Source organism: Atta cephalotes, assembly GCF_000143395.1.
Source record: "Atta cephalotes unplaced genomic scaffold scaffold00010, whole genome shotgun sequence".
NCBI classification, from domain to species: Eukaryota; Metazoa; Arthropoda; class Insecta; order Hymenoptera; family Formicidae; genus Atta; species Atta cephalotes.
The window spans coordinates 6066461-6080360 of NW_012130074.1; the positions used below are offsets into that span (position 1 = coordinate 6066461).

The window sequence follows — 13900 nt, forward strand, 5'->3', positions numbered from 1 at the left end:
TTTTAATATTTATTTAAAGATCTCTAGTTGCCGAATTTGTCTGAGCACCTAATTTTTTAAGGCAACTTCTCTCTTCTGAGGTGACTACGTCTAATTCGACGATTAGATATCCTTAAATAATATTAAAAAATAAACATTTTAACACCAAATTTGTCTGAACATCTAATTTTTTAAGGCAACTTCTCTCTTGTAGGCTGACTATTCAACTGACGCCTAATTTCTGTATATAATTCTGTATATAATACATATTTTCGAATTAATTTGATCGTTTTTTGGAGCACTTAATTCTTATGTATTTGTTTTGTTTGTTTACGCAATAATTATTTTTTTTATTGGGAGGGGGAGGGCTAACTTAATATTAAGCTAGCCGCTTCCCCTCCCCGTAATAATTTTTTTTCTGCCAAATAGTTCGAGCACCTAATTTCGGACTTCAGCATCTAATTAGCACCTAATTAGCACCTAATATTGATATGTATTAGAATTCATTTATCGCTGGTGGGGGGGGGGCTAGCTTAACAGGGGTTAAGAATCTCACATTTAATTCACTGATTACCAGTGGCATACTTGGCACTGATATCAGTAATTATTCACTCAAATATTCAGATTTAGAAGGTATGTTATAGAAAATAAAATTCAATCTTTTCTTATAACACTCATTAGTTCATTTAATTTGCTATCCGACGCACATAATCAGTTAGTTGCACTTTACATGTGTATCAATAAGACACATCATAAAATCGATGAAGCATAACCGTCACGGCATTGAACGTGTCAACTAAATTCTCTGGCTACATTGCGCATGAAGTAATATAGTTAAGACTATAGGTAATCTATTCTGAAAGAGACGGTAAGAAAGATTGAGCAAGTCAAACTGTTGCTGCAACCGACAGTGTTTCAACCGATCGAGAAAGCGAATGACGTATTGCAACTCTAACACGCGAAGGGACTCTAACTCTCTCGCGAGTTCGCGACAACCGCATCAAAATGAAAGAGAAAAAGAGAGAAAGGAATGGAACAAGAGAAGAGGAAGATGAAGAAGAGAGACGATCATCCGTGCCCTGAGGGTCATCGACATCGTAGGAACGCGAGCTGACCGGCGTTCGTGCTCATTTTCTTTTCTCAGTCCTTTTCTTTCTCCTTTTTCCTTCGCCACGCATCGAGTTGTCCATCCATCCCACCATTCCTTTATCGCTAATTTCGCGAGAATTGCTCACCCGACCGGACACGAACTTCGCGCGCGTCGCCCAGTCAATGTGCTCTCGCGTGAATAAGCTCCTTGCCCATAGCTATGGAAAATGACGAAGTGCTTTCTAATCGCGCGAAAAGCCACGTGTCAATATCGTTCAGACGTGATCGCAATCCTTTTGTTGGTGCAATATCGCTATTGAAAGTTCTGTGGCTGTTAACTCATTTAATGTGCCAATGTATCGGATATATTACGCGTATATTTCATTTTATATCATTTTAGAAATTATATTTCATTTTATACTATTTTAGAGTCTAAACTGCATGATCAGAGAAAGTACCAATAGATAATGAATTAAATGAAAAATTATTATAATCTTTTCGCAGATTAATGACTTGACATCTTATTCAATGTTGAGTCTTATAAAAAATTATTTTAAGAGCAGTTTTTTTTAAACTCTTCTAATTATCTAAATAAGATATAATATTAAATCAAAAATTCAAACATTTATTATAGTAAATTGCTATGTAATTGATTAACTCAAGTAAATAACATCAAATGTCAATAAGTCTAGCCATTGAAACTAACATATCTTAAAGAACAACGCCTAAAATGCGGTAAATTTATGTAAATAAATTTATGTAAATAAAAGTTTACTCTCTAAATCTGAATCAGTGAATAGTCACTAATTACCCAGCGGCATACTTTGCACTAATAATCAGTGAAGTTCAACAAAAAAAAGGAAAAATGTTTGAGCATTATATAACTGAAATACTGATATTTACACATTAATTTCAATCTTCCAATATTCATTGAATTTAAGCACTAAAACAAGATTAGTCACAAAATAAAAATTAGCTAGGGATCTCAACTCTCACATTTAACTGATTACCAGTGACATACTTGGCATTGATATCAGTGATTATCCACTGATTCAGATTTAGAGAGTAGAAAAAATTGCTTTCAAAATAATTTTCTTTTTAAAGAAGATCCTAAACATCAAAGTGTGTATAAGAATGAAATTATCTATTAGCAATAAGATTGCAATGATTATTTTTCTGTTTCCAACTAATGTGAGAGTAACTTTAATTAATGCTTTCAGACACCGTATCAGCTTTTGTAATGTTTGTTTTCCATCAGCATGTAATCCACACTACGTGTTGCATTGCGATAGACAACCATGCTGAACCTTACGGTTTGACTTCGCGTCTCGACGTCTTGACTTTCGCAAGTTATGTCGCGACCTTCCGTCGTAACCTTGGTACTCACCTGTCAAGTACCTTGCTTGAACACGCATGCCTTACGGTAACGCGCTCCATTTCCCTACGCCCGAGAGAACGGTGGCGACCTTCGCATTTATCTTTGTGGAGGCGGTGTTACATATAATATGCCGAAATGAGAACAAGCGATTAACAATGCAATCTAGCAAATCTACGATTTCACAAAAGATATACAATGTTTCCTCTTTACACACAAATTCATGTTCGCCTTTCTCTATTCTCAGCTATATATTTATTTGTACATACTAAGTAAAAATCTATAAATTGTATTCCGATGCGCACATTTTATTTGTGTTAAAAGAAGACTCACTGAATCAATCTATGAATAAATAAAACGTTGACATTAATGCGATCGGATTGTATTAAAATTGATGGCAGCGGAGCATTCTGATGTAAAGAATGATAGTGTAAGTTAAACTTATTGTTAGCTTCTTTGAATAAAAACTACACTTCAGAAAAAAAACCGGAGAAAGGAGGAGAAAGCACATGGACATCAGCATTGTCTACGTGAATTACATTGTCTATGTTGATTACGGATAAACAGATAGTGCATAAAGTCCATACTTAGGCTATTACTATCTACGCATAGACATTCACTGATATTCTCCTTTCATTTCACGGCGCGTACGTACGCACGCCGCCGCCGTTACGTTAATTATCGGTACAACATTCAATCCGCAGGCGAGCCGTGGCAATGAGTCACTTTAAAGTAGAGAGAATTAGACAAGTTGGCACAGCCGTTAGAAAGTGGCCGCGTGCTAGTGCCGCTCTGAAAATATTTGTTGATCGGTCAGGTTGCCGGATATAAAGCAGCGCAACGTACGCTGAAGCATCAGAGATTTCAATCAAACTTAATTTATTCCTATAGAGTTACAGAATGTCTCGGATTTATCTCATATCGAATTTACATACCGTTTTTCTATTCAAATGGATTCCTCGATTAATTTGATTAATTTAATTCGTGCCAAAACAAACTAAATTTTATTTCAAATTATTAAATATGTATTTAGAGAAATTTTATAAAAAGTACAATTATAAGTGTATTTGATAAAAAATTAAAAGCTTTAGCAAAATAGAAATGTATTGTAAATAAAAAGTCAAATTTTATTTTTCATGTAAATTTTCATGTAATCTTTACGTTAAAAAAAAGTTTCATCTGATATATAAATTTAGGTTGATATTTATCCGCTTTAATATTTAACAATTAATAATTCTATATTCAAGATCATGTTAAATATTTCAAGATGTTTTATAGTCATGAAATCTTAAGATATATATGTGATCAAAAAAAGACAATTATACAAAATTATGAATACATTTAGAGATTGGAAACTTGTTCTAATTAATAACTAGCTTTCACATGTACAAGAATTTTAAATGCTATTAAAGTTCGTCATAAAATTCATTCAAATTTCATCTAATATTTCTGATATAATATCTTTATATGCTATAACAGATTTACAGTCGTTTTTATGTTCCCCTATAAAAGAGTAGCAAGTTGAAGATAGAGAAAGCGAGCGTTTCAAGTGTCTATCAATATTTTTTTCAACTCAAGGAAATAAAAACATAATCTTTCTTCCTCATCTCATTAATTATACTGCAATAGAAAATATATTAAGATGTATACGATACGATTTATGATGAGATCCGTAATTAATCTGTTATTTAACTGTCCGCAACTTCGAGAAAGAAAGAAGACATCTGATGCCAGGGTCTTACCATACGGTATATATTACATTCTATTGCGCTTGCAGATGTGCACATTCGCACACTAATCATGACGTAAGCAATGACGATGTTTGTGCGATGCTGAATTAATGTTCATGGACATTTGACCTTGTCTTAATATGATTACTCTTTCGCTTATGCTTATTTTTATCTTCCAGTCTAAATTAATGTATTAAATAATAAATATATTTCACTGACATATTTTATTAATGTGCACATATTAGGTGTAGTAAAAAGAAATCCATTATTTTTCTATTCAATTTCATGCAAAAATAATGGATTTCTTTTTACTACACCTAATATTATAATCAGAATCTAATGATCTTAATAAAACAACATTTTGTACAATCAAGTACTCTTTGAGTAAAAAAAACATCCTAGCCTGTTCCTAAAAGTAAGTATAACCGATTGCTTAATAATCAGCGAATGTTCACAGTTAACGAGTAACGTTATGTAACAGATCATAAATAAGAAAAAGTAGTAAAGTCCATGCGAGTCTGTAATCGCTGAAACGTGCTAATCCGTAGTGCCGCGAGAATATTGCAAGACCGCAATGCTTCTCGCGGTGAGAGCGTAGCGAGGCAAATAACAATGAGAAAGAAAAAGATATGAACTCACCCATCGCCGTCGAGAGTGATAGCAGTGTCTGCCAAAACTCGGAGTACGAGACCAACGGTCGCCCTGGCGTGGCAATCGATACCGAGAAGACAACTCTCTTCGGCGTCTTGCCTTCCCGTGCAGGAAACGACGACGAGATATCGCGTCCTTCCTGGATGCACCGACTCCAGTTTCACGGCCTGAAAGAAAGACATGAAGAAATCTCTGATTACTCAACTGACACAACTTTTAAAAGCTCGCAGATGGACATTTAAACGCTACTTAGAAATAGAGATCGATTTGTAAGCTTACTAAGTTATTCGTCGATGTGCATAAATTATCTCTGTTAGATACAATATATTTGAACATGTAATATAATGTGACAAATGTTTCTTCGAAATTCTATAAATTAACATTAGAACGGAAGGAATAATTATTTTTCATTTATCTTACTATTTAAATGTGTTTTACATCGAAAATATTTCCAAGACGAATTATCTCGTTTTTATTGACTTATATTTTTTCGATGAAATTTCTGCCATATCTAAACATGACATTATTTGCGAAGAGAAATATATCTGCTAAATGCCAGAATATGCATTAAATAATTTTAGAATATGAAAAAAATCACTATTAAATATGCAAAAGAAGTACAGATCTTCTAATAAAAAATAATTCTAAAGAATAATTCTTAGAAATATACGAAATTATATAGCATCACAGTACTCAATTGTAGCACCGTTTACTGATTTCTGTATGATACTACAAACACTGCCTTCCAGGGTTAACGACATTATAGGCAAGTAATGTTACATAACCAGCTCATTGACTTCACTTCCGTTTGACTGGCTGCTTCCTGTTTGTCGATATCGGTATAATATAATATTATTTGCTTTTTTTTTTATAAAAATAATGTACATATGATAAATGTATAAACAATTATATGAGGAAATATAAGTAAATTACCTATACAAGTCTCCGCGATTATTAGATCGTTAAAAATATATCTTATCGCTTTAAAATTATATTATTAAGGCACTAAAAAAAAAAACTATATTCCAAGAATAAATCAGATATAATTAAATTAAATGAGCTTTCGCGATTATTAGAGTGCGTTAATAATATATTTATAAAGCAAACAGATATGATTTGACTAGAATGTACCAACCATTTTTTAATAACCATTTTCTAACAATTTCAATTGGAAATTATATCTTATCGTCATATATGATTATATTATTAACGTACTAACAACCACGAAAACTCATACAATTTACCTATATCGAAATAAATTAGATATAGGTAAATTGTCTGTATTTTTATTCATTAGTTATTAAATTATTTTTTAGATACTGTTTATGTGAAAATTTTGATAAAAATAATTTTTCATTTTAATAAAACATTACTGAATAATATAATTAAATTTCCGTAACATCAGGATAACGAATATTTTGAAATTCTTAACACCGTACATATATTTTAATATTATACGATTTAATATTAACAAAATAATTTTGTAACTCTAAAAATAATATTAAATAATAAAATAATATAAATCATATAATATTAAAATGTATATACGATGTCAAGAATTTCAAAATATTCATTATTTTGAAATTCTTGACACCGTACATATGTCGTATATTATGGAAATTTAATTATTCGTATTGTTTTATTAAAGTGAAAAATTATTTTTATCAAAATTTTTGCAAAATTTTTGTAAAAAAGTATCTAAAAAAAGAATTTAACGACTAATGAATAAAAATCTTAAAAGAAATGTTTTGTGATGTTTTCATTATATTGTAAAATAATATCACAAAAACGAGATTAAATATGTTAAAAGTACATTGATTTCTATTCGCAATATTTAGTATTTCTATATATATATTTATTAGTCTCGTATATAAATTAGAATTAATAAGAGAAATTAATGTATAAGGATTAAACGAGTATTGGTTAAGCAGCAAACATACTCTTATACTAGAAGTTCCAGGATGAAACTTCACGAGAGAATTCTCGATCAGGCAGAATGTTCACAATAATTCGCTCGATTAAACGCGAACGTATCATTCGCAGTGATCTCTACTTTGAAACGGTTAAACACGTTTCCGCAACGAATGATGCATTCGATGCTCTCACGGGTAGACTTTAATTACTTTCACCAATCCATCTCTTATCTCGCATCAGTGAGAATTCAACTTAGCTACCGTGGATCGAGAGAACAGCGGCTAAGAAAACGACACGAATTACAAGAAATCACACACATGAATGCAAAAAGGAGTAGCAGCGATGCCCCGGTCTTGATTATCTTGGACGTAGTCCCTGATAAACGTACCGGAGTTTGCTGATTACGGAGCACGTCCACTTTTATGAGTTGATCGCGACTCGATTGCAACTGTTACTGCAAATACAACGACTGGAGCAGACCCTCGAGTACAGGAGCGTCGGCCCATGAATTTTCGCAGCATGTGATGTGGCAATTAACGCTTCCGCACTCCCTAGAAAGAATTCCAACCGCGATAACAGACCGGATTTTGTTTAGTGATTACATCGCGGGCCGGCGCACTCGGCAAATACGCTTTTTCTCATTCAGAGGAAAACTGACACGCGTATTAATCGCGTATCCGGTGCATTCGCGCATAACGCATTTGCAGGCATTAATAAATGCAGAATTAATGAATGCAGAACCGTGCTCGGAGTTAATTAAATTTCAAATATCAATATTCGATAACGAGAATAATCAGTGTGTTCCTAGGAGAGATTTGGAGCAAAAAGAAGAAAATACTGTAAGAGATATTTATCCTTTTACTCTCCTAATAAGAATAAATGATTGTAATTAATAATTCTATTTACTTTCCATATCATTATGTCTTGTATTTTGTTTTCTAATTATTCTGAATATCATATACTTAAATATTACAAGTATAATATTAATGACATAAAATATTATTTAATTAAAATTATGTATTCTTAAATGTTTTAAATAAAGCTCTTCATCAATATTACGTATCTGAAACATTATTTAATAATAAATAATAATATAATATAATAATAAATATAATAATAATAAATATAAAAAATATTCTTCAAAAAATCAATCATAATTAAGTTTTATCGATAATATATTTTCCGCCATAAAAATAATTTCATTTTAATATGCTTAGAAGTAGTATTCCATGTTAGAATTATAATTTAATATACTTTTAATATTTCAATTTGCATTTATGATTTACGGTAATATAAATATAAAAATTAAAATATTTTAAAACATAATTATGAATATACTGAAGAACCTCAACGATACATTACAAATGCAAAGATAAGAACTAAAGAAAAATAAGAGTGTGCGAATATAAATAAAATATATAAAAACGAGAAAAATAAAAAATATAAAGTATAAAAATTTTATTAAACAAGAAGCAAGAATTATAAAAATTTCTTCTGCACTACGTCTTATACTTCTTGTCTATGATTAAGAAAATTGTCGACACTAATTCTGGTACATTGAGTATTCACAATCCTATGCATCTCAACACAGCTACTGAAGATTTCTCGTTTCAATGATTATGTACAGTTTTAATCAACATGTAACTCTTAGCAGAGCTGCAGATTTCTCATTTCTATTCGTAAGAAGGAAGTAGTCCCTTAGTGCATAGGACACGATAACCGTAGTCATGATTTGTCATTGAACCGTTTCGCTTGTTCCGCCATCAGTCATCGAGTGGAACGATTTCCCGATCGCGATTAATAACGCCATGATTACATGATCCGCTCATCCGTATGCAAGCCTGCTTCGGAAAGAGACACGCCACAAAATCGCAAAAAAAATTCCCCGCAAAAGAGAGTCCAAGAAAGTGAAAAAACGGCGAAAGTCTTGACTAAGAATCTAGCAGAAAGGGAAAGTCTTCAATATAAAAATTGTCCTTCCGATAAACGCTAATTTTAAGTGATAATAATTATTAATTAGAAAATGTTTCTCGTACGCTGACCCGACGTTATTTGCAAGACTGGAAAGCTTCACTTTCATTAATATATTGTAGCCGAAACGATCCATCGCGAGAAACGCGCGTTTAGAAACGCCTTGCAAATCGTTTGATAAGAATTGCATAAGATCATAATTTGGCGTCGACTTAGCTTTTTAAATGCCGGCGATGGCGTAACGCAGACACTTGGATGTATCATGTGGATAGTTACATTCCTGGGCCTACAATTATGTCGTCGTTAACCTCAATGAATAGATAATTACCTAATCTACAGTCCTTATGAGACGCCATAAACCACGCGTTCCTTCCATAATTGTGATAATCATCAGTGGCGAGCGACAGAATGAATAAAATTAAAACATTATTCTTGTGCAGTTGAAAGTATTCGTTGCGAATTATGTTTAGAGCTGTATTTAGGACAAGAGATCTCTTGCAGCAAAAATTTCTTGGTTCGTAAAATCATTTAAACTTTTGCTAGAAACTGATGCAGTAATAATCGATCTAAATAATGCAATTTAATTTATCGATATATATCTCACATTTACAATTTATTATATCCTGTAATTAAAATTTAACTAGGATACAATTTAGGTCAGTTTTATTTTTACATTTATAATTATACAGTAAATTAAATTTACAATTTTCTAAAATAAGAAATAATGCTAGCTAAAAAAGAGAGAAATGATAACGTTAAATATTTCTTCACTTTGACTATATAACTGCACAATTAAAGACGGGAAAGTTCATTATTTCTTCGAGCAAAAAAAATCTGAAATTGATATCATCTCCTTTTCATATAAACGTACTTATAAACGATCACATTAAGTGCTGTTTTTAATTAGTCGTAGACTTGAAGACACGTCGCACACAATTTCTCAATTTGCTTGCCTGGCATTTCTCTACGTATGCATTTAAGTTGGTTGTTACGACCGAATGATCAACTACACGGAGCGAGTAACGGGCTTCGTCCATCAATCACATATAATACACTCGATGATACAAAAGGTCGAATATCAAACCAAGTTATAATTAACATGATTTGATTCAACTCACACAGTTGTTGCTATATTGAGCAATTGGAACCAGAAACTTTCAAATGTCAAATTAAAATGATACTAAATTATTTATGATTATAAAGAACTGCACAAAATAAAAGATATTGACGCAAACTGTTATTTAAATAAGATATTAATTTATTATTTCTTTAATTCAACTAAATCAATCAATTCACTAATTTTAAGATAAATAATTTATATAAAATATAAATCTTTTTTAATTGTAATTAAAAAAATTATTTAAATTTATCTGGAATATTATTAATAATGTAATAATATATTATCATATGTATTATCATTAGATATTATTTTTTTTAATTTTGTACAAAGTATATAGTTAATCGCAAAAATAATCAGATTTACTTTTATTCATAAAGAGATAAAAAAAGTGTGATAATATACAATTGATCCCATTTGAAAGATTTTGTGACAAGATTTTTTACAATAACGCAAATATATCCCTAGTGAAGAATTAACGATGAATTCATATCTAATATGTAAAGGAAATGTTTTATTTTCTCGACTTATTCAAATTCTCAGTTAAGACGCGCATTTCGCAAAGATCTTCGTCTAAAGCGAAAGTATTCTAAATTAGTGGATAGTTCATGGAATGACATGAAATTAAATGATATAATATCAAGATCTTGATGGCAAAATAACACGCGATCACTAGCGAATCATTAGGATCCTCGCCGCGAGGAGGTTGACAATTACGCCTTAATAACAATAACGCGCTGTATTGACACGTTATATTATACTCTTTTCATCACCTAAAAAGAAAATTAAAATGCATCAGAAACAAGAGTAAGTTACTTCTCGGCATACGATGTTTACGTGTTATTTCGCGTTTCTTCCAACATTTTCAATCGCGGTGAATATCGAGTTGCTCTTTTTATTTATAAATCTTTTGGATCTTTTTTAAGATCTTCACACTTTTTCATCAATATAGAATTTAATTCGATATTATTTTATCCTCTAGTTATTAACTTCAACATTTCAAAAATTCATTAATTAAGAGAGAGCGTTAAAATAAATTTGAGAAAGTTAAAATAGAATTTTCCTAAGATTAAATTAAAGAATAAGGTCTTCTATAATTAACTTGTAGAGAATCTTAGTTCGCTGAAGTTTCTTCAATCCTTATGCCATTAAAATTAGAATTCAACGCTGCATAATTCCCGCAAAGGCAAAATTGAGATAAAGGGAGAATGATATATGTGGTATGCTCTGCATAAGCATAGCGTACCAGAAGATATATCGAACACGTCAACGTATACGAGATTGCGAGAGACTCTCAATGTATACCATTAAACTTAAAAATCGTATCTCAATTCATCGAATCGCGATAGAAAGGACGAGTCTAAAAAGCGAATAATGATAAAATTTTCATTATCCAATTATGTTGCAATAATTTCGCTTCGACTAACCGCTTCGTACAGATTTAAAACTACGATATCTAATGAATATTTGAGTTTGAAAATGCAAAAAATATAACTAATAGGGTAAAGCGGAACTTTTTTATCCATTTCGTAATGGTTACGTATTGGTTACGTTCCTAAACAACACATATCGAATATTTAAGAGTCGTATTTATTCTTAAGGAGCTATCATGATTGTATAATGTAATTATAAGCACATCATTGCAAAGATATTGTTTCCCGTTGTGAATTTTCATATTACATTACATTTGAAACTAACGAAATAACACCACCCTATCTTATAAATTACAAAATAGAATTTTTAATATTAGATGTTAATCACATCCACATGAACATTAAATTGATATCGTTAAAATAAAATTCACTACAAGTAAAATTAAGTCAATTGATATTTTTAGCAAATAATCTTTATATTATTAAATCCAACAAAAAGAATTGTTATATAAATTAAAATATATTAAAAATTACATATAGTTTTTCTGCATGCATTACAATTTTCAATCATTATCTTTGAAGCTTAGTAACACTATCTTGCTTTGTTTGATAATAATATTCATTTTATATAATAATGATTTTAAAAATATCATATATCCATATTATTTAAACTCAATTAATTATACATTTAAACAAGAAATAATTTAAAATCAAGGATTCCTACAAATCGAAACAGCTGAGAATCACTGATCTTCTTATCTAAAGGAAATATTTCGATATCATATGTGTAATTTTATTTAGGTCACATGGTGCCAAAATTACAACCCATCGTAACGCGTGCTCTATCTCGGGGGGGGGGGGAGGCAGATGCAGCCTTTCAATCGCTCAAAAGTTTCTCAACGGCAAGATAATCGTTATCGAAAGTTGAAAAGGATCTTAAAGAAGGATTATACGAGAGGAAGAGTCTGATACGCCCGGAGCATAATTCATAGTTAAGGGGTACGATAACATCAGCCAGACGGTCATTTCTCCTGCTGCTCTCAATCTGTGTATGCAGTGCACCGAAGAAAGGTACAGACTGCGAAAGAACACACCTACGAATATATTTCTGAACGTTTTTTGGCGGGAGCAACCTTGAAAAAGGAGATTAACGCGAGTCGGGTTAATCAAGGTCGCGTTTGTCATTGTGTTCCAAATGATCTCGTGGGTGGTTTCTTCTTAGGTGACATTAAATTTACTAATAGTCATTCAGCGTATAACAGAATACAGATTTTAGTTGTTCAATATTTAAACAGTACTAAGAGCACTTAGCTAAATAATGATCTTTATCCTTTTTTAATTCATTATTCTTAATTATAAATACTTTCTAAAAATGTTAAAGTATTAAACATCATTTAATAATTATACTTATAAAATTGAGGAAAATTAAGATATCCAGATACGAACGATTCACGAACGTATTTACAGTAAAGAATCGAAAAATCATCATGTGTACTAAGAGTTAATTTATTTATAAAACGTCAGACGCGTGTACAGACAATTATTTCATAATCTCTTTGCAATATATTCAAATTTATGATTGATATTCCAATTCCCCACTCGCTTGGTTAAACGATATAAGACTTCAAACGAATAATTCACTTCAAATAAAATTACATTTATAGTCATATTTTATATATATCGTTTTGAGACATTCAAGATAAACGAATCTAACATTACTTAATTTACTTATTACTCGGAGCAAATCGACAGACATTTGTTTAAGTCAAAAACCAGATTGCTCGATTTAAACCTAACTGATATCTTAACCGATTCTCCAAGCCACGAAGATCCTACGAGAGGCGTCGCGAAAGGCCACCACCGTGAAAGTGTTTCGCGATCTTGTCCCGATCAACCATGTCGGCATTCGCGAATGCCGCATGTAGGCAGCATAAGATAGTAAGATACAACATCAACCGCATCTACGAACGAAAGCGAATCGCACGAGAGATGCGAGAGACGGCGATTTTCTCATCGGCTCCTCCTCTCGACTGCAGCGGTAATAATTCAGCCAGAAGACGTAATGAAATGTTGGAATAAGATAAAAGATCGGTAGGCAGATTTGATCTTAAGAAAACGAAGATAAGTGACGCTTCATCGAAATTTATAGAAGCGAAATTCGATGTTGCAATAGAAATAAGATACGATAAACTATGTAACATGTACACTATTTGAGATTAGTTGAACATTGATTGTTTCTTGCTGTACTAGATATCAAAAGAATAATTAGTAACTCAAATCCTCGAATTAAATAACATTTTGTTATTTTTAACTTCCATATACGTAAAAAAATGCAAATCAATTCATTTCTATGATTAGTTTCAACGTAAACAACGTCTGCATCAATGTACACTTAACAAATAACAAATCAAATTTAAGACTTTAATACAATTTCTTGAGTTAAATTGCTTGAGACGTCCAAATTAAATTTACTTCCATTTTAATTAACGACATATTTGATAGGATCCATAAAAATGATTAAAAATAATTCTAATTGGACATACATAATTCAATATTATAAATTTAACCTATTTTGTTTATTTTATTTTTTGTTATGTGATTACTAAATCTTATGTACTTAATGAACTGCATTATTTTAGGTTTGTGGTATAATAACACAATTATAGACTTCGTATATATTTTTTTTTAATTATATATTTTC

At 31.2% G+C, this 13900-nt stretch overlaps 1 protein-coding gene across 1 annotated transcript in view; it reads right to left on the reverse strand.

Moving 5' to 3' along the window:
* LOC105627797 (protein phosphatase Slingshot homolog 2) overlaps positions 1-13900 on the reverse strand; it is a 132991-nt gene that overhangs the window by 37027 nt on the left and 82064 nt on the right. The window contains exon 4 of the mRNA XM_012209076.1: positions 4813-4991. Coding sequence (XP_012064466.1) covers positions 4813-4991 — 179 coding nt within the window. The remainder of the gene's footprint in view (positions 1-4812; positions 4992-13900) is intronic.